Raw genomic sequence first — 22,317 nt, 5'->3', positions numbered from 1 at the left:
CACTTTTAAATTTACCCTGTGCTTCCTCCTGTGTTGTGCTCCTTCATAGTTTGGATGACTTCAGTATTCATTTACAAAATAGGAAAAAAAAATGCATTGACTGAGAAGTTGTGTCAAAATGTTTGAATGTTATTGTACGTATGACCACTATCTCATTGTTTTCACACTTAGTGTCCATTTAATCAGCTCCACTGAGTATGTAGGAGCACTTTGTAGTTCTAGAAATAATACCCAAATAATATTTGCTCTGTGGTGGTCCTGGGGCATCCTGACCATTAAAAAACAGAGTGAAAGATTATAAAGAAATGATGTAAAAAAAGTGATGGGCTATGATCTGTAGGTATAGAACTAATACTATTTATAGAAGTCAGTGGAGCTGATAATTGGGCAAATAAGAAGGTGATCATACAATTCTGACATGAGTGTGTATATCTTCGCTGGTTGTTTTGAGAAAACTGTAAATCATCTTAAAATAATAATTAGGTCACATAGAAGGTGAAAGTAATAGCTTTCCTTTTTAATTTCCAGTTTAAAGCCCTAAAGAAGTGCAAATACATTCATAATGCAGTGATGATTCCCCACAGATAAAAAATATAAATGCAAAAGCTATTTGAAAAATATATATTGCATGAAATCTTGAAGCAGCAAATTCAAGGTGATGCTTAGGGTTGTTTTTTCCATAAAGTATAACACTCCATTAGGTACACACTGACGCAAAAAACAAAAATAGGAATAGCTTTTTTTTATGCATTCTTCTACAAGGACATTCTAAACAAATCAGTACAAAAAGTCTGGAGAAAAAAAACACATGTATTATGAAACCTGACGATATTTGGTCCTGAATATTATAAACATGAATAACACAAATAACACTGTTTAGTTTTTTTTTTAAATCACTGAATTTGCCGTACATTCAACAGCTTCTCGCTCACAAAGCGCATGCAGTCGGACAACGCACGTACAAACGCTTTAAAAAAGGTGTTAAAAATGATCAAATCAATATAAAAATAAAAAAAATTAACACTCATGTTGAAATAAATACAAAAAGGCCTTGCATACATACAAATACAAACGTATGAGAAAGCCTGCAGCCTCTTTTGAACACTCTCCTATATTAACATGCATTAAATCAGAGAATTGAAGGCTACCGGAACAAGGGCTCAGGAAAAAAACGCACAGCTCGTATTAAGAATATCTGAAGCTTAAGTCGCCTACTGCTCTCGTTCACTCTATAAAGCCTGGAACTTGATACTTGAGCGTCTTGGTTGAAATGCAGCTTAGCTTGGGCGCAGGCTAAAGGCTAGAGATGTCTTACTGAGAGGGCAGAAGTAGGAGGTCAAAGCAGCTGGGTCTGTGTGTGTAATTGTGTGTGTTTGTGTGTGTGTGTGTGTGTGTGTGTGTGTGCGCGCATCTGGAATGGCCTTTTTGCTATTGCACCATGAAACAATTTATACTATGAAATACATCCAATGGCAAAAACATTCTCACACACACACACACACACACACACACACAGACAAATGCATACATAAAGCTTTGACTTGTAGCATGTGGTGCAAAATGAGACACATATACTCTCACACTCACACACACACAAACACACATATATGAACAAAAGTAATACACTCTATTACACACATTAACCAACACTCAATAAAGTGGGCAGGCATGTGTATTTCCCCCCTTATCTGACAGAGGAATTCTCTGGAGGCATGAAAATGGCACTAGCTCTAAAGAGCTTTCTGTCTCTTTCTCTCTCTCTCTTATATATAGATATATATACACACACATTCTCTCTCACTCTCTCTCTCTCTCGATCTGTCTCTCTCTCTTTCTCGCTGGCCGAGTGGTGCTGGGATCAGATGAAAGGGTTCAGTGACGCTCCTCTGGTGGGGTAAACATTCCCCTGAGAGAACAAATGGAGAGAACAGCAGTGAGCTACACACTCGAGAACACACACACACACACACATACAAAAACACAAGGACACTTTTACTTAAGCACACTCACAATGACCCACTCATGGAAATTCATGGAAATTGAGTATATTTTTAACCTAATTCGACTCCGCTAACTTGGTTAAAAAACTCTAATATATAGTATAATATACAGTAAGTAAACTGAGGTCTAGACTAAGTTATGCACATATACTAAATCTTGTTTAAGCTGAATTCATTACATTAAGTTCTGCGGTAGAAGAAGAGCTATACAGATTATGCATTTATATGTATATATATATATATATATATATATATATATTGAGGAGGGGTACTTACAGTAAATGGGTTGACGGACATGGGTCGCTGAACTTTGGAGGTGGACTCAGAGGCAGGGAAGGGTGTGAAACCTACAAACAGAGGAACATGACCATGAAGTACAACCATCTAACCTTATTCAATAGGTTTGTTTAGCACTTCTAACACAGACATCAGACCTAGGCCTGATGGATTTAAGTTATTTGGTTGAAATAATAAGGGGAATAAGCAGTATAATTAGCAGGACAAGGACTTATAAACCCTCATCATAGAAAATGTATCTTAGGAGTTGTAGAGGTTCCTCATGGTTTCCTGCAATAATGTATTCCGTACAGTTTGAATATCATCACATAGTGAAGATTATTGATAGGACATCCAAAAGACCCCACACATTTTAAAACACAGATCTATATGTCTGGCAATGCTGCTGGGTATGGCATAGTATGTGGATAAGCATAGTATGCGGATGTAGTAGTACGTGGATGAGCATTGTCCTGTTGAAATAGCTCAAAAATCATTGGTTGCAGGACCTTTTTAAAGAAATATTGGGCTGTCAAAATGTCTGTATTAAAGAGTAACTATCACTCCATGACTTTCTGGCACAACACCACTGAAGTATTTTGGCGACACTGGCACGGTGTCAAAGGCAGTTATCAGCATTATCTGTGTGCACGTAGCCATACGTTGTTCAGCCGTCTGCCAATTGTGCTGGCACTAACAGGATGACTCTTTAAGGGCAACACTGCTCCACAATCCTAAATGTTGGGTCACTCCACGCTTGTCAGACATTCTGTTGCTTCTCTCTCTCCATGGTTTGTGTAGGTTTCTTAAACCCGTCATGTCGCTTTGGTAATATGCGCTACCAACATACACTGTCAAAGAGTAGCAGCCAGCAGCACACAGTGTACTCTCATCTACTGATCCTAGCCACGGACAGTGCTAACTTCAGCCATTGACGGGGGAGATAACGGGAATGTTTTAGGCAGTTCAGAAGCACACACACACTGTGCGACTTATTTATGACCTTAACCACATTTTCTCCAAAGCTCAGCCCAGGGTGCAGACACTGAAACCGAGGGTACAATGCATGACTGGAGGAGAGTGCAGTTCCATTTAACCTTTCCTTCATCATACACACATGACCACATGATGACTGCCCTCTGAGTTCAAAGGGCCCACTTCCTACCGTTTTTACTGTACTCTGTTTTTGCCCCCTGTTGTCTACTTATGAAGTCAGCGAGGGTACCAAAAACAGTCCTCATGTATTTTACAAGACCTTTTCCCAACCTCATTTTATCCCCCTAGATTGAAATCGGCTGTTTTATTGTCTGTTATTAAGGTCTGGTGTATGTAAAAACTCTGCTCTGAATGGTTGCTCTGTTTTGTGCACAATGTAAAAGACGTTAGAGCTATAAAACTATGACTTCAGCATGACTGGCTGAGGTTAAACTGCTGTGGGCTAAACAGGATGTTGTATGTAATTGTATTGGTTTTTGTGATCTCACAGAAACAGGGAAAAATGCTCTGTGTCCTGCAGTTTCATTTCTGAATTGACAGGGTGAACCGAAGCAATTTTTTTTATAACATTATTAATACATTATATTAAGTATTTACACTCATCATCAAAAAGATGCACTCAAAAGTAATAAACCAAGAGGAATGAAGTTTAATGGGTTGCGACCCGAAAGAGCAGTGGATCATCTTCAGTGACGAGTCCCATTGTAAATGACCAGTAAATCTGTGTGTGGAGGCACAGTGGTCAGCAGTTTGCTGTCACGTATCACATGCCCAAAAGATCTGGTGTTAGTCCCAAAAAAAAAAAAAAATAAAATCGCTATATTTGAGTGGAAAGTAATATAGCCTCAACCCACCATTTCACATCAAATAAAGCCCTTAGAAAAGTATAAAAAACATCTGACCCGTGAGGTTGTTTAAACTATGATGAAAAAATATATAATAATAATAATAAAATGCCTCTCTGACCAGATTTTGTGTACATTACTCCCCTGTCTCTCTCTCGCTTTCGGCGTGTCTTTATTTTCCTCCCGTTCTCGTTTTTCCTCCAGTTCTTGGGCTCACTATCTCTTTATAAAGGCGTTTTCCCCGGCCGCATCCCAATTCACTAGCTGGGGCAGCAGTCTGCAAAGATCTGATTGGCAGAGGATCTTACACCACACGTGATTGGTCAGTGCATTTACTGCGCCACAAAGTACGTAAACTGTAAAAACAAGAAAAATTCTGCCGCTTTAAATTAACACTGTCAGAAATAAATCCTTCTCAGTAATTCGTCGGTTTTGATCCGCATTGGACAACGTCTGGGTACGGAGCCAGACCGCGGTCCGCCTATTATTGACCCCTGCTCTAGATGGAAGCAGGACAGCAGTGAATGAGCTTTGTCCTTTTTGCCCCATGTTAAAAGTCGTTTCTACAGCACAGCTGTTCTGATAGTGTAACCAGGACATAGCCAGACATATTAATGAGGTGCTCAAACCAGTAGCCCTACCTTTTCTGTATACACATTCCAATCAGCTATTCCAACAGGATAATGCTTGGGCACATGCTGCTTCCGTCTTAAGCACAGCCCTACCACAATATCTGCAGGAACTGTGTGAAAATATTGTTAACAACTGATTAATTAACCAAAAGAAAACGGAAGGCCCTTACCATTAGCTTCCTGGTTATTGGCAGGCTCATGTGAAAAAGCATTCTGGCTGGTGGGAGCAGGAAAGGTGGCTGAGTGGGGGAAGACAGCTGAAGGTGATGGTGAGACGAGAGTACTGCAATCACCTGTCAATCACACAAAGAATTTACAAAGATTTTAAACCAAAAACCTCAATGGCCACCATGCATCTTACAATAACTTTTTTGGAAATTATCAAAAAATCTGCCTTGATTACTAATTAAAATGTGATCTGATTACTATCCAAGTCACAATAATAGACAAACACAAGACAAACAGTGCATGCTAGAAAACGTATGTAATGCTCCCTTCACCATGTTTCACAGTTCAGGTGAGGTTCTGCTGCTGGTGTGCCTGTTCTTTTTCTTCCAAAATTAGGTTTTTTTTGTTTGTCATTTGTGTGTTATTACTAGGGCTGCACGATTTTGTATAAATTTTTACATTGCAAATGTCCTTTTTTTAGATAATATATATATCATAATATTAAACAATGCAGCTCCCATGACGTCACCAGCCCTGCTCCCACCCTTGTGCTGTCTCGCGTCTGGAACGATCAAGAGCTGAGTCGGTGCTGAGCTCTCAAAAACCAAGGAACACAGCAAACCAACAGTAATCGGCCCTTTAATCAGGCAATTAAATGGCTTTCAAAAACGTGTGTGGATGGAGGCCATGTGGTTACTTTGTGTTTACTCTTGCCCCATACCTCACGCTCGCCCTACCCCACACACTTCTCAGGCAGCAGCAGCCTGTCACTTACACAGACACAGAGACGACACTGTGCATCTACTTCTTGTGTCAAGAATCAAAACATTGCAACATGACATGTTTGATTTAATTGCCATAAGAGTCATCACACGTCCTTCAATGTGACTATTGCACACGCGCACATCGCGATGACGATGCTTAAACGATATATCGTGCAGCCCTAGTTATTACTAGTTTAGTTAGATTGTGTTTGTCTATAAAATTTTGTCTGAAATCAGACATTATATAAGCAATCAAAGTAGAAATCCAAGTATTTACAAGCAGGTTTCATATTTCTTTATGTAAACTGCATTATTCACAGGTCAGAAATAAGATATTCATGCTGAGAAGGCTTTTTTTCACTCCCGTAAGTGCTGACAAGATTCAGCAGAGTTTGGCAACCATGAGAAAAGTGGCCATGACATCAAACATTACAGCTGCCACACTTCATCAATCAGTATATTCTAGCCACTGGCTTGACCACATGCCACAGTACCGCTGAAGCTCATGGATTTCACAGTTAGCTCGACCGTGCTGGGCCTCGAACCACCGGCCTCCTGGATATTAGAGCTGTGTGCATCAGATTTCACATCATGAGAGTGCTAATCAGATTTTGGCTCTCGTGTCCCCATGGTTAAGATTATCTGGATCAGGAACTTGAGATACACAAGCTCCACACAAAGGCAGCTTCTTCCCATCACATACATGACCACATGATGAATGCCTGCTCAGTAAGACGAGATGCCTTCTTCCCTTTAAATCCAACACACAGCCCCGCACTAAATCTCAGACAACCGCTCGCTTCAGCCAGGTGACATCACTGTTTGTGTTGGCAGTGTGTATCGTATCTTGGTTAAGAGTGTTTCTGCTAGAAAGCTTTCTGTTTGATTTAATGGGAACAAGCACTCGCAAAAATTCCACATTTAATGTTCTGTGAGTTCTGTTTAACCTTTTCAATTCTACAAGATTTCATGTGGTTTCACAGTGAATTTGCTGGACTGCAAGTCAAATTAAGCCTGGGCTAAAAAGAACAGGGGGTATTTTGTAGTCAACTTGCTCTCTAGTCCATAATTTGTCTCAGTCTGAGATTAAGGAGGCAGTTCTGTGACGCACAGTGCAGTGTGTGTGTGTGTGTGTGTGTGTGTGAGAGAGAGAGAGAGAGAGAGAGAGAGAAAGAGAGGTCATCAAATTAGAATAACAAAGTTTTGAAAATTCTATGTTTCAATAATGTACATTTCAATTTAAAATGTAAAATTAAAATATATATATATATTTATATTAATGTAAACCAGCATCAGGGTGATAAGTTTGTGTCACACCTGCGGGACATCAGCTTAATACATGGACTATATTTACTGGAACTCTTGCTTAGTTTCGTTGCCAGATATTGCCATACCAGTACCTTATTGAGCATTTTTTCTACACTGTTTGTTATTCCTGTTTTTTGATCCTTGTCTGTCCTTGACTACGATTTTTGCCTTGTGATCTATTTTAAACTCTGACTGATTTTTGGACTACTATTTTGCCTTGTGTTTTTTATGAAATAAGTACACATCTTCTACACAATTGCTGTTTATATAATTAAATTAACATGTAAATTATGTCCCACATCCTTTTTTATATGTTTCACAATATAATAAAATAAGCATGTAGTATAAAGTAATTGTGCATTAAAATGTAAGAAAGTGAGTCTCTCTAGAGAACATGTGGCGACTTTTACTTCAACAAAATATTAAGAGTGCCAAAATCTATGGCTAATATCACAATTTATACACAGACAAAGAATTTGCAATGTAAAACAGATAATACGTTAAAATTTAACGAGATAGATATATTTACTGTATTTAATACAATAAATGTCAGGATATGTTCTAATATGTTTAGCAGTAGTTTTGTTTGATGGCAAGGACTGTAACCTTAATTAGGTCTAAATCACACATTTACTAACCCACTGCATAGGTCAAAGCTGGATAAGGCTCACCTGCAGCTGTGCTGTTGAAGGGGTTGCTGGGGGAGAGAGCAGGCTGCGAGCTGCTGACTGTAGAAGTGAATGGATTTGGGAAATCTGGAGAAATGGGGAGAAGAGAGAGAGAGAGATTAATTCATGTGTCAGGCAGTAGGGAAGGTGCCTCATTAATTATTTGTGCTTTGAATATGAGATGAGTTCTAATTTAACCTCATTACAGGCTGTTTACAGATGTGTTTCATCTCAAAGAGCCTTTTTAAAAAGCTGGGTCATGGGGAAAGATCTGCACATGTGCCATTACACTACACAGAAATCCCTCGCAAGCCACTTACAGCATGCAAAACAACAATCCTTGATGTCTTTCTCTCAATCATATGCGAAAAAACAAGGTAAATAACTAATAAAACAGCTGCAATGAATCAGAAAAGAGAGTAAATTATACCCAGTCCACATTCTCATGGTCGGATGCAAGTGGGCATGGGCTCTGAGTGGGTTAGTTGTTTTACCAGGATCCAGTTGGATTTTCCAAATTGGCCCAATTATTACTATCCACCTTAAACTCGCATGTTTAAACCACTCTCCTGGTTTCATCCCTGACCCTGATAGGGCCCATTGCTGACATCTACAGGGATTGGACAATGAAACTGAAACACCTGGATTTAGAATAAAATAATTTATTGTCCCCACAGACAGTTCTGGTGGAAACAGGAGAGTTGAGGTGCACATTGAATTCTGCCGTGATTTGTGCAGCCGTGGTTTTATGTTTTTTGGATACAATCCGGGTTAGCACCCGAACATCCCTTTCAGACAGCTCCCTCTTGCGTCCACAGTTACCCCTATTGGATGTGGTTGGTCCTTCTTGGTGGTATGCTGACATTACCCTGAATACCATGTCTCTTGATGCATCACAAAGACTTGCTGTCTTGGTCACAGATGCGCCAGCAAGACGTGCATAAACAATTTGTCCTCTTTTGAACTCTGGTATGTCACCCATAATGTTGTGTGCATTGCAATATTTTAAGCAAAACTGTGCTCTTACTCTGCTAATTGAACTTTCACACTCTGCTCTTACTGGTGCAATGTGTAATTAATGAAGATTGGCCACCAGGCTGGTCCAATTTAGCCATGAAACCTCCCACACTAAAAGACAGTTGTTATAGTTTCATTGTCCAACCCCTGTATTTGTGGGCAAACTTTCCATGGGCTACACATACAGATCCCACATGGGCATAACATCTATGACAACACATAGTAATATTAATTTAACCATAGATCTTACTTATAAACATCCAAACTCAGGCTTGTTAGGCTTACTTGCAAATGTCTGAGGAGCAGAAGTGACTTCTGGAACCCCTGGAGAGCTACCAATAGAGAAAAACAGGTTTATCAGTGTTCATCACATTTGCAAGACCAACAGCTAGAAGTTAGAACAAGTATCCCAATACTGGAATTAAGAATAGCCTTGACTTATTATTAAGTCATTGACTTATCGTACAATATTTTGACAAGACCTCAATCACTTTTGTTGACCTCAATATTGCCCTGTGTTTTTGTTAGCAATAAGACTCTAGTAATGTGAATAAGCCAGCATGTCAACTTTGGTTTATGGTTGCAGGACATTTAAACTTGTTATAATAACCTTAAAGTGCTCCTTCCATTTAAATCCACTTTTTCTTGTGTCTCCGAGTTGTCTATGCATGCTGCACATGAAACTGGTCTTCAACCTCTTTTGTCTGCAGTAGCTAGTAAAAAGGGATCAGTGCCTTGCAGCAGAGCTACGCTGAGGGTCTGACATTAAGTGAAATTTAAGGGTTAACATTACCTCGCACTTAGTGCTATAATTTTATAACTAATGCTGTATCTCTGAAAACATTTTGTCCTTTGAATTTTAGAGCTGTAAAATTGACTATGGGGGAAGGCAGGTTGAGTTCTCTGCTGCAGTGCTGTTAGCCAATCAGAGGCGATATGTTTGCATGTATAATTATTCATGAGCAAGAGCCGAAATCCTGTCTTTATTCAGAGACCAGTAATTCAGTGAAATAAAACAGGCTTATACAGAAACACCAGAGCACTTTTTTTCACAAAAAACAGTTCACATGGCATTAATTCATACTAGAGATCACAACTAGACATTTTAAAATGAAGGAAAAAACAGTGGAATGAATGAGACCTTAAATAATTTAAAACATCATTGCTCTTTAAAAAAATGTTTGCAATAATTTTTGGGATAATATATCCTCTAAATAAAAAAAGTTATAGACTCCAAAGCCCATTACCTTGCAGGTGTGGAGCTAGAAGAGAGCCTGTTGCCAAAAAGGGTGCTGTACTGTGGAGGGCCACCAGAGGGAGCTGTGGAGACGACTACACACACACACACACACACACACACACACCAGGCTTTATCTCAAGCATCTCATTTTATTCAGTGATATGAATATTCTGCAAAGACATTTTAACCAAAACCAGCAGGTGTCCTAGAATCTCAGGTGTGTTTCTTACCTGTGGCAGGTGTGGTGTCGGCAAAAACCTTGTCAAGGTGAGACACGGCAGCGTACCTATCCTGAGAGACAGTGGGTGGGGCTGGGGGGTTTAGGGCACTGTGGGCTGGAGCAAGCCCCCCGAAATCCAAACTCAGAGATTTAGGGAAGGCCCTGAATGGAGCTCCACCTCCTGAGGACACTGTGCGACCTAAACAAGAACGATGAGATCAGTCAGACCTGAACATCCTCAAATCCAATCCAATAGTACATAAAGTATAAGCATAGTACACATTTCAAAGGTCTTGGACACTGTTCATCTGAGCAAAACGTGATTTTGTTTGTTAAATTAAAACAAGAGATTACAGGGCATTAGAACAGATACAAGTAATCATTAATAGAGTGAGATCTTGTGATTGTTTGAAGTTTGAAGTCCAAAGCTTCGTTCCAGATTTCTCCTGAATGCCCACAGCTAGCCGGTTAACGTCGTTAATCACTGATTCAGCAAAAAATGATAAATAATATTAAAGATATAATAAAGATATTTATTGAACACAGTGACTTTAACTACTACTTCTTTTACAGTGTTACTGTTATTTGTATTTATTAGTGTGATTGCAGTAGTTTTGGTTTTGGCAGCCAAAATGATTCTGTCAAAAAGGGCAGAATAAGTGAAAAAAAACTAATAATTTATACAGAACAATGACAAATTTATTTAAAGTTATATTGTGCTTTGTTGACATATCTGATGGAATTGTAAAAGGTTAGTGTTCAATAAATATGTATATACTAGTTTTATACTAGTTTAATACTGTTTATTCAGCCTTCAGCCCATAGTTTCAGTCAAAATTTGTTTTTTTTGGTGCATCCCTAGTTTTGGTTTTAGCATCGTAATCTTTATCTCTCTTTTTTTTTGGAGACGCTAGTCCTCCTAAGGTTTTAAAATATCAACACTGTTCTGTCTCTGACTCGTCCGTCCTGATCTCCTGATCTCAAAGTGCAACAGTATCACAGGAAGTGTAAGACAAAGGACAGTTTAAGTTTGTGCAAGATCAGGCAACAATGTCTTATTTAACCGCAAAAAGAAACAGCCACACTTTTTCTAGTGAGCCAGCTAGCACCCCAGTGTGAAGGCAATTTACTGCCATGTGTGTCAACTGAATAAAACCAGGACAGGAATTTGGGATAACAGATGGTATCACAGAACTTCAGCTAATTATGAAGGTTCCATTGTTATTTGCTGGCTGATCTACCCATCTGACCCATTACATTGCTTTTACCACCATTCATTAAGACTACCCGAACCTTCCCTCCTGCAATGTGTTACTCTTTTTTTCAGCTCACATTGCAGCTCAAAACACATTTTTAAGCCTAGAAAGCTGTAAACACAGGTATACTTTAATGATGTGTTGCCCTGGGAAAAATGCAACATAATGAAGGTCATTTATCATAAAACATTCCTAAAATTCCAAACTGTTCTGCCCCGGCATTCTGTGGAGCGTTCGTCTCCATCAGCACTGACCAGCACACAGCAGTACAGGGCCATGTCCTAAATATATCTAGGCTTTAAAGTTTTTTTTTTTTTCTATTTTTCATTATCAGAGAACAGCCCATCTCTCCTTGACCTGTTGACGCTGTGAGGCAAAGCTTTGAAGTCTCAGGTTGGAGGCAGTGCAGAGTCAGACTCAATAGCGTTCTGCTGCAGAGTGAGCCACGGCTGGCATTTAGATATCGATTCACATATCGCTAACACTTCACACGCTCGCCACTTTTCTCAGACGTCTGAGATGAACATGGGTACATTTCCACACATACGCGGCGTGCTGTGACTAAGCGTGACAGCAAGAGGAACGGAGGAGCAGTTCACACACTGACTGCCTCCATGCTAATCACAAGCAAAGCCATGCTAAACCATTCTGAAGCAAACTGAGGGTACATGCATGTGATCATTAAAAATAAACACTGCACAGATGATCTTTCTCTCTTTGCGTCATTTACACACAGCTTGTCCTGCTTTCACTTCCCCAACTTCATCAGCGGAAGCAAATAACAGAAATAGCACTGAATGCACATGCACACAAGCTATTAGGATTTATGGCTTACCTAGCGTGAAGCTGTTTTTGAAAGTGCTACTTGCTAAGGGGTGAAATACATATATATAGAAAGAGAGGGAAAGACAGAGGTTATGAGCATATGTACTTGAACAGAGGAATAAGCGAATAGAAATTAGATACACACTTATTCTAGACATGCCCTCTGTCCAAAATTGTGTTTAAGTTTGCACTGGTGCTGAAGGCTAATTAAATTTAGCCAGGAATTGAAGTTTTTCCAACAAATGGTCTGTGTCAGTAACACGTGTGTACTGTAATTTCACATCACCAAAGCAGCAAGGATTCATATTGAATTGAATTGTATTAAAGTTATTGTTATAGTGAGTATTCAGTGAAAGCATTTTAATAGAATAGCATAACAAAGCAATTACTCTTTTAAAGACAACAAAATTTTAATTAAACATAGTGTGTGTGGGAAATAAATAAATTTTTCTTCATCTGGTGCTAAACTAAACTAAAAAACTTGCATTGGCTGATTGTATTTGTTTTTTTAAAGTACCTATTACTTTAATTCCTTTAGGTTGTGAGTGCAATGTGTGTGTGGACACGTGTATACCTGAAGGACGTGGAAGGGCAGGGAAAGAGGGAAGGCGACTCTGGGGGCCCATTGCTGGAGAAATCGTTCCTGGCCTCTGCCTTTCCATCCCACTTAACAAAGAATCTGTGTGAGAGAAAGAGAAAGAGAATGAGCGAGGAAGAAAAAGAAAGATGGCACAAAATATCTTGAAATACTGAATTAATTGAAAAAACTAATATAGTTTTTTTCAGATGTTGCAATATGTCAAAAACACGCATAAAGCAATGCATTTCATCTACACAGTTTTTCATTTACTAAATTAAGTGAGCAAATACAATTTAATTAATTAATTAAATACAATTAATTAATAAATACCTTTAATATGGGGGTCTCTAAAGCTCTGGGATCGAGTGGGCCGAGCTGTATACACCTCCGTACGGACGTCAGCCGGGGATACAACTGGAGCTCTATCCCATGATGATATCTGAGACTGCGACTGCAGAAGATACACATGAATTACTCCAAGTGTGGTTGATTAATAAAGACAGATTTGGTTTCTACTTTTAAAAAGCAAAATTCAAAGTGAAACTAGAAGTCTCACATAACTAACAAATAATGGAAGCATCTGCAACAGCAGCTTGCATTAATAATCCATGCATGTCTTAAACTGTGGTGAATGTTTAAGCAACCTCACACTGACTTGCTGTATAAGCAAAAGTACAGTGAAAATTCAGTCTTGTGGTTCTTTCTCACCAGAGTGCGTGTGGGACGTGCTGTAGGGTTCAGGGGGTGTCCGAGGGGAGGCTGGTTCTGAGCGGGGCCATGGGGAGCAGGTACAGGCTGAACTCCTGGACTCCATGGACCCTCCACATCCCTCCTTACCTTACTCTTAGAAAAATGCCTACAGGATTGAAGAGTAGGTTGAATTAGGAATCACTATTTTAAAACAATAACTAATGTACAGTTTTGTTCATTTCATGCTAAACAATGCAAACAATATTTTGAATAAAATATTTCAAATATTTCTTCCATTAAATGTTTTGAATGGCATTAATCAAAAGCACCTATATGTTTTATTTAGGGCAGTTCCTGAATGAATGGATGGAGGGATGGATGGATGGATGTACAGACAGACAGACAGATAAGTAGAAGGAACCACATATGGATAAAATAATAAATAAGTGACAATGGAAGGAAATATCAATGGATGTTTGAATGCACTAAATGATGAATGAATAAAGTGAAACACAGATGGATGTTGGATGGAGAGAGGGACGGATGTATACTTGACATTCAGATTAATTAAGAGACCACTTTAGTTTCTCAATCAGTTTCTATAAATTTGTTATTTATAGGTATATTTTAAGTAACATTAAACTTGTTGCTTAATTCTATTAACTGCAGACAACATTTCTCCCAAATTCCAAATAAAAATATTGTCATTTAGAGCATTTAATTGTAGAAAATTAGAAATGGCTGAAATAACAAAAAATATGCAGAGCTTTCAGACCTCAAATAATTTATATTCATAAAATTGTAAGAGTTTAGAAATTAATATTTGGTGGAATAACCCTGGTTTCTAATCACAGTTTTAATGCATCTTGGCATGTTTTCCTCCACCAGTCTTACACACTGCTTTTGGATAACTTTATGCCACTCCTGGTGCAAAAATTCAAGCAGTTCAGCTTGGTTTGATGGCTTGTGATCATCCAGCTTCCTCTTAATTATATTCCAGAGGTTTTCAATTTGGTAAAATCAAGGAAAAACATCATCATTTTTCAGAGCTATGTGTCTAAATGTTTAGAAATAAACTCTCTAAAACAGATAAACATAAACCTATTTGAATGAGGTAGAGGGTATAAATCCCTGTGCTCTGTAGAATTATGGTGTGCCATCCAATACTTTTGGAATAAGTCGGGATGGTAAATCCTTACAGAATGCTCTAAATTCTAGTAGAAAGCCTTCCTTGGAGAGTAGTAGAGTATTATTTCAACAAAAGTTGGATAAACTCTTTTTAAAAATACCTTTAATTTCAAATGAAACAATGAGTAATCAGATATCCCATTAGTTTCTCTATATCCTGTACCTCCTGTAAGTAAAGCTTAGTTTCCTCTGTCTTTGTCAAACTTACCATTTCTTCCTCTCATACTTGTCCTGAAGAAATTCCTTAAACTTCTGCGAATCACGTGTGTCAAAACAGCCGTCGGTCTTCCGGTCAAACGTACAGAGCCAGGTCCTCTTTCCAACCTGCAGACAATATAGTCCAGAACAGCATGTTTACAGCTTTCTATTCAGCTCCTTTTACCCATTATGTTACACATTATTTAAAGACAGTGACTTGTGTGCTGAACACCACAAATTCTAAACAAAGTCCAGACGCTGCATGCCAGTAAATAAGACACATGCCTGGCGATCCTGCAGCAGCTAATATGTACACACAAACACAAACATGGAGACGCGAACACGGCATCATTCACATAATACTGTATTAGTGGCATCTCAGCCAGGCAATCTCAATTTATTTCTATCATCTTGTTGTTCTTGTTCATATCTGTAGGCCATATCTGCTCCAGTCAACAGGCCCTTTGTGCAGGAGGAGGAGGAAGAATGACTCAGAGTTTTGAAACCCGTGTTTTAGGACTGTTATACAAGACCAAGCTCCCACCAACAAATCAATCACAGGAGACTATTACTGAAATGCATCAGAGGCTTTTAGTGCTGATCTACACTATGTGGTGTTTGTGGTTCTGTATGAGTGTGTCTATCAGTGAATGGTGGAGCAAGTGTGTGCAGGCCTAAAAGAATTTAAGGCTCTTCACAGATACTTCAGAAGTCAGCTCTTACACTCCCATTCAATATTTATGCTCTAAAGAGGCCGTTATGGCCTACACACACACACAATCACACACAGCAAGCAACTGACACATTCCACAAACACACTTTCTCACACTTCCCACAGCTCTACCAAGAGGAAACAGCTAGAAACTGCTCGGGACAATATATAAAAAAATGTGTATATGCAGGACATAGTGTGAATGCGATTTATTTCTAAAATTAACACACAGGTTAAAAAATATTTTTGTTTCAGGGTACAATATTGTGCAAATTATGTTGTAGAAAAACTGCAATTAAAGGAACAGCATGATTAATTTTTTTCATCATCTTATACAACATAATCCAATGCAGTTTGCTGAGTCAGAGGAATACTCTATTAGATGCAAAGTCAGCTACTTACTATTTAAATAGATCATATGGGTGTTTAATTATGTATTTATTTATGTTTTTTAATTAAAAATTGATATTGTATCATTATACTTTGTAAAGGTTTTATTATATAGCATTATAGAACAGGGCATGTAGAAGAGGGCAATATGACCGTGTTTATCATACCGTTATTCATTTTACTGGGTAACAGTAAAAACTGCATGTTAACAATATTTAAAACAAGAGATGAGAGAAAAACATTAAGAGACCACTTCAGTTTCTGAAGACGTTTCTCTGATTTTGCTATTTATAGTTATATGTGTGAGTAAAATGAACATTGTGATTTTATTCCATAAACTACGGACAACATTTCTCCCAAATTCCAAATAAAAATATTTAGAGCATTTATTTGCAGAAAATTAAAAATGTCTAAAATCACAAAAAGATGCAGAAAATAAGTTTATATTCATAAAGTTTTAAGAGTTCAGAAATCAATATTTGTTGGACTGAAGGTCTCAAAATATCATAATTATTAATGTGGTTCTATGCTGTCTTGTTTTTAAAAAGCCCATATCACAGACCATCTAAATCCCATCCCATTTTCCTATTTCCTGTTTCCTATCATTTTTTCCAAAGATAAAAAACAGTACATAAAGTCCACAAGTGGAAACTAATCTTAAAAAGGACAGTGCTGAACTAAGAGTTATTGTAATGTATGTTCTCTTCTAACTCATTTTTGTTAGAGGACTGGACTCTAAATGGGCCATAATACTGTGCATCCAGTAAAAATGGTAATTTACATACAACTGCCTTTAAAGCACAGTACCAAAATTAACCTGACTCATTTCAAGAGATACCCTGTAAAATGGTTATGTAACAGTGGATAATGACTCATTTTGGTGAATAAAATCACTGTCTGTGAACACAGTTCACTATGCAATACACAAATGTATGCTAAAGCGGTATTATGCAAAAAATAAGCTATTTGTCAGCGCCATCCAAAAATGCAAGTCTTTTCTGGGCCAAACTTATTCTTTACAAAATGGTAAAATGTCAAATTTTTTTACATCTGATATGTTCTCTTCGTTTGATTGTGAATAGAATATGGGTTATGAGATTTGTTAATCTGTCTGGTGCAATCTGTTTTACTGACATTTATTTACATTTTAAATCAAATCACAACTTGTATGTATATAGAATGTGTCCTTGTTTTAACATATACCACTTGTAATGTTTTTAATATGTTAAATTAAGCTACGAAACGGTGACTCTGCTTTGGAATGTGCAGGAGTGTCTCTGAAGAGAATTAGAACCTATTAACATTTGCATGCACAAAGATGCAATTTGACATAATGTGCAAAATTTACTGTACAATACTGAAGTATTCAGAGTCTTTAAATGTTGTAGGAATAACAATAACAGCTTAAAATATTTGATATGGTGACAGTTTATCTTTTCATTAAGATGTACAATGCATTCCTCATGCTGTAGAGTTAGCACTGTGAGTTTCAACAGAATGTAAACAATAACAGTAGAGCGTTTGTTTTAAAATGGAATAGAACAATCTTAACACACATTTACAGTATCTCACAAAAGTGAGCACCTCCTCAGATTGGTTTTTGTAAATATTTTATTGTATTCTTTCGAGGAGCAACACTAAATATATTGGCTTTTGTTGCCAGAGGTTTATACACTAATTGTGGTGTATTTATATTTGTATTTAGGGCATTTAGCTGACGTTCTTGTCCAGAGTGACTTACAAGGTTATTTATATTACAGGGGTGGGCCAATACAGTGTTAGGAGACTTGCCCAAGCCTGCCAGTCACCCAGACCTGGAATTGAACCCCAGCCTCTGACAATGTAGCTCACTGGCAGGCGGTGGTGTTATCCACTGCATGAGTTAACCTGTACACTTACTACTTTGAATTACATTATATCAAAGTGTCATTTCTTCAGCGTTGTCCAATAAAAAGATATAATAAAACACTGACAAAAATGTGAGAGGTGTACTGTGAATTTTTTGAGATACTGTCGCTGAGGTGCCAAAATTTGGACTGGAGCACTCAAATTACTTTTAAATTTTGCTTAAAAATGTGTAAATACAACTCTGGAAAAAAAATAAGAGATTGCCTAAAATTTATGAGTTTACCAAATTGAAAACCTCTGACATATAGTCAAGCGGAAGATCACAAGCCATCAAACCATGCAGAACTATTTTAATTTTTGCACCAGAAGTGGAATAAGATTATCCAAAATCAGTGTGTAAGACTGGTGGAGGAAAACATGCCAGGATGCATGAAACTGTGATTAAAAACGAAGGTTCTTCCACTAAATATTGATGTCTGAACTCTTAAAATTTTATAAATATGAACTTGTTTTCTTTGCATTATTTGAGGTCTGAAAGCTCTGCATCTTTTTAATTTCAGCCATTTTTCATTTTCCGAAAATAAATGCTCTAAATGACAATATTTTTTATTTGAAATTTAGGAGGAATGTTGTCCATAGTTTATAAAATAAAAAAAACAATGTTCAAATTACTCAAACATAAACCTATAAATAGCAAAATCAGAGAAACTGATTCAGAAACTGAAGTGGTCTCTTATTTTTTTCCAGAGCTGTAGGTAGTTTTTTAATATAATTTCAAAGATTTTCCATGTTTAGTGATGTTGATGTTAACAGTCAGCTGTAGTTTCTGCACTGATGCTAATGACCCGCCCACAAATACACTCACACATACACACACACACGCGAAGCATCATTTGTTCTGCGGCCTGTCACTCACCTCGTTGCCATGGTTTTGCAAAAATTCCACTTCCTGTTGGGAAAAGGTTGTCATGGATATGGACTTGACTCTGTGGGGTGGGTTCAGCCCCCTCCTGCAAAAACAGAAGGATTGATAGTCTGAAAAAAATCACAGCGCCAGTGGAGCCGCAGTGTGCAGCACACGATACACGACTGACCAGTGAGATCGGGGCTGTGAATAGAGAGAGGAGGTGAGGTGGTGAGAGGGGGCAATAAATTAAGAAAATAAAAGAGTGAGGAGGTCTGAACTGCAGAACTGTGGTGAACTAGCTAGCCTGCATTCTAGCCTACAACTAGCTTAGGGTTTCTTACAAACTTGTTGGAGTCTGTGCTAGCTAGGCTATATGAAAGTGCAGTGGACATGCTAGTTAGCTAACGTTAGGTTAGCTAGGGTTAACTAGCTCTGTTAGCTAGTTAATGAATGTGCTGCATCCACAGGCAGCTAACCTACCTAAACTAAACTAACCTAACCAGCTAAAGCTTCTCCTGCTGACATGCAGGAAAAAGACTGAGGGGTGATAATGACACAATGATGGCACACCTGATAGCCTACCAGTAGGAGGATGAAGAGAGTGGGGGGCACGCCTGGAAACGACAGAGAGGCTTAGTAGTTAACAGCTAATTATGGAGTGAGTGGTCAAGATGTAAACACTGCAGTCAGTCAGTGTGTGTGCGTACCCAGCTGGCACACAACCGACCTTCAACGTTAAAATGTGGGCGAAATATGATTGAAGTAATGTCTGTTTAATGTTAAATGGTTGTGCAAACGTTGAAATTTTGACGTTAAATCAACATAATGTCTTCAACCCTCTGCAGTTCTTCACCATATCTAGGGGTGTGTTCATGTTCCATTAGTTTTACTGTTTTCGTGTTTTTAAGATCAGATATTGAATCAGATTGGTAGTAGTGGGTAATATTCTTTATACTCATCTTTACTACAGTGATGTAAGTTTATTGTCAACACTCTTAACACTCTGCTAACCATAGGCTTTTCTAGTTTTAGCTACTTGTAGTAATTAAAGCTTTTTGTTTGTTGTTGTACAGTTCCTACTTCTCGGAGATGTAAGTTATATTAAAAAAGAGAGAATAAAATGATAATTGTTAATTTTTCATCATGCATGGCATACAGTTTTTTTCCTCTTCCAAACCATGTTCAGCATCCCTAGTGTGAGCTATGGTTTATTACAGGTTAAACGTATGATGTTGAAACAACGTTGAAATATATATCTCAACGTTGAATCACTTTTCTAAATCAGCACCAAATCCACCGTTGATTCTACGTTAAAAAAAAAAACAGCTGGGGAGCTGTTATCAGAGCTAGCTATCAGCACAGGGCAAGCCCCCCAGTTATGGTGTAGCTAGCTAACACACACACACACACACACACACACACACACACACACACACACACACACACACATACACTGGTTGGGTGGGCTCTCACTCCCTCACTCTCTTATTTGCACCGTGCATGCATTTCACGCTACTCACAGCATTCCGGAGCATGACGTGCAGACGAAGCAGCCCACCGTGATGTCGATGTAAGTCACCCCGGGCTGGCCGCACTCGAAGCACTGCTTGTTGGCTCCAATCTGCGCCAGCTCCCGCACCTTCCGGGCACAGATCTCCTGGCTGTCCCGGTGCTTTCGGTTCGACATGCTGCTGCTGCCGCCGCTGCTGCTGCTGTTGATGATGTCTCGGTGGCACACACTCATACGCACTGACTTAACTACAGCTCACACACACACACACACACCTGCATGCACACGCATGCACACACACACCCAGCCTGTCGGGGACGTGGAGAAGCCGTTAGCTGGCTGTGCGTTCTTCCCTGGCGCTGCGCTCAGTCCTAGTCACTCCGGTATGTTCCTCACGCCCGCCTTATAAAAACATAACGATGAGGCAGTACGTCTCTCTCTCTCCTTCTTCTTAAATCCCCCTCTCTCTCTCTCCTTGTGAACGCGCGTCACGACTGACCGAGCCGGGCTGTCTCGCCAGTCCTCCAGAGTTCAGCCGCCCTGTTTTTTCACTCACAGCAGCAGCCGAAGCAGAAGAGCACAAGCAGCTTCAGACAGGCGAAAATGCCCCTTTCTCCTCGGTCCCTCCTCCTCCTCCTTCTCTCCGCGTCTTCATTTTTCGTTTACCTCACACACACACATACACACGCGCGCGCACACTCACACTTACACATGCGCGCAAGCCCCAGCGCGTGTGTGCGCACGCATGCACGCATACGACCGACGCGGTGGCGATTTGGATCGATGACAGGAAAAAATAAAAAATAATTAAAGGTAAAAAACAGACAAATCAGCAGCAGAGGACGAAGAAAAAAAAGTTAGTTAGCTAGACAGAAAATATGATAAGTGCAACAGGATACACAACATTAAAATCAGCCGCATATCTCAGAAAATAACTGAGACTGAAGTCAGTCAGCAGAGAAATAAAACCAACACTTCTTCTTGTCCATTTCTCTCTTTCTTCTCTTTCAGCGACTTCGAATCTGCGTTCCTGCTGACACGGCTGGTGTTCATCACGCCCTTTTCTGTGGCGTAAAGAAAATAAAAACGGAGCCCCCCACTTTAACTCTTTGTGGTTTGATTGTGGTAGGCTAATCTATTCCACATCATGCCAATATGGATTACAATAATGCTGAGCAACATTTTAAGCAGTTAGACTTTTTTAACACATTAGTAAACAATGCAAACCTGTCCGGTTAATTTGTTAATTAATTTGTTTTCAGATGTTAATGCAGTAAATCCAGCTTACCGCTTATCAGATATACTGCAATACTGCCTAGCAGATACCAGAGGGCGCCCTCGACTCCTTTTTGGAAAATCTCTAAGAAATACGGAATTCACAAGGGATGACCTTTTAAAACTTTTTTTTTATTGTTTAAGTCAAAATAAAATAATAAAAAATAGCTATAAGTATTAGAGGTGGCCGGCATGACTGTACAATATTATCACAATATTTCAGTGTTTTTTTCTGTTAACAATATTCTTGGCAATATGACAAAATGTTTAATAAAAAAACAAGATTACACTACTGCAACAAAATAAAAATAAATAAACGTCAATGATACAACATGTATATATATATATATATATATATATATATATATATATATATATATATATATATATATATATATATATATATATATATATACTATTTCTAGTAAATATTTAATGGTATGTGAGAACAGTGTGAATTTCCCTTTTGCTACAAACAGCAAAAATGAGCAGCAGAGTGGCCATATGGCACTAAAATATGAAAATATTTCAGGATATTTTTGCAATAATGATATTAATAAAAATACATTATTGCGTATGAACCAATATGGCACACGAAGGTCTTCTATTTGATCCCCTGCTCTGACAGAACATGTCAGTTCAGGGGTGTGCTCACTACTGTGTGTATGTGTGTGTTTCTTACTGGTGATTGGGTGGTCTGTATTAGTTATATCATTTACCTCTTATGCTCCCTGACTTTTATTGTGAATTATTGTTACACTTACGTACATGATGCCTTTCTAGTACCCAATGACCAAGCAATAC

General features: G+C 38.5%; 3 protein-coding genes across 4 annotated transcripts in view; 1 reads left to right on the top strand and 2 right to left on the bottom strand.

Annotated features, from left to right (window-relative positions):
* slc16a13 (solute carrier family 16 member 13) overlaps positions 1–22,317 on the bottom strand; it is a 252,457-nt gene that overhangs the window by 175,206 nt on the left and 54,934 nt on the right. The gene's annotated exons all lie outside the window — the stretch shown is intronic.
* Positions 497–21,279, bottom strand: agfg2 (ArfGAP with FG repeats 2). 2 transcript variants are annotated; one of them, XM_007241997.4, is made up of 14 exons: positions 20,249–21,279; positions 18,738–18,831; positions 14,882–14,997; positions 13,504–13,651; positions 13,126–13,246; positions 12,790–12,894; positions 12,226–12,258; positions 10,145–10,333; positions 9,922–10,006; positions 8,960–9,006; positions 7,661–7,744; positions 4,920–5,042; positions 2,277–2,347; positions 497–1,906 (listed from the first exon to the last, which is right to left on the bottom strand). In XM_007241997.4, exons 1-14 carry the CDS (start codon positions 20,470–20,472, stop codon positions 1,859–1,861), a joined length of 1,488 nt encoding a protein of 495 aa, XP_007242059.2. In that variant the 5' UTR covers positions 20,473–21,279; the 3' UTR covers positions 497–1,858. The 2 variants fall into 2 exon arrangements, with proteins under 2 accessions (XP_007242059.2, XP_007242060.2); XM_007241998.4 differs by lacking the exon at positions 12,226–12,258 and having other exon boundaries at positions 20,249–21,278.
* Positions 18,807–22,317, top strand: part of acap1 (ArfGAP with coiled-coil, ankyrin repeat and PH domains 1) — a 35,662-nt gene continuing 32,151 nt past the window's right edge. The window contains exon 1 of the mRNA XM_049482300.1: positions 18,807–18,948. The gene's annotated coding sequence lies outside the window, so the exon portion shown is untranslated. The remainder of the gene's footprint in view (positions 18,949–22,317) is intronic.

The sequence above is a fragment of the Astyanax mexicanus genome, chromosome 8, assembly GCF_023375975.1.
Source record: "Astyanax mexicanus isolate ESR-SI-001 chromosome 8, AstMex3_surface, whole genome shotgun sequence".
NCBI classification, from domain to species: Eukaryota; Metazoa; Chordata; class Actinopteri; order Characiformes; family Acestrorhamphidae; genus Astyanax; species Astyanax mexicanus.
The sequence above is the reverse complement of the archived record's forward strand: the minus strand, read 5'-3'. Positions and strand labels throughout refer to the sequence as shown.

Excerpts from the sequence above, each read along its gene's own strand:
- agfg2 (XM_007241997.4), bottom strand. The coding sequence starts at position 20,472 with ATGAGTGTGTGCCACCGAGACATCATCAACAGCAGCAGCAGCGGCGGC. Across the intron at positions 13,652-14,881 it reads AAGTATGAGAGGAAGAAATG|GCATTTTTCTAAGAGTAAGG; the intron begins GTAAGTTTGACA and ends TCAATCCTGTAG. Across the intron at positions 9,007-9,921 it reads TCTAGCTCCACACCTGCAAG|CTCTCCAGGGGTTCCAGAAG; the intron begins GTAATGGGCTTT and ends CTCTATTGGTAG.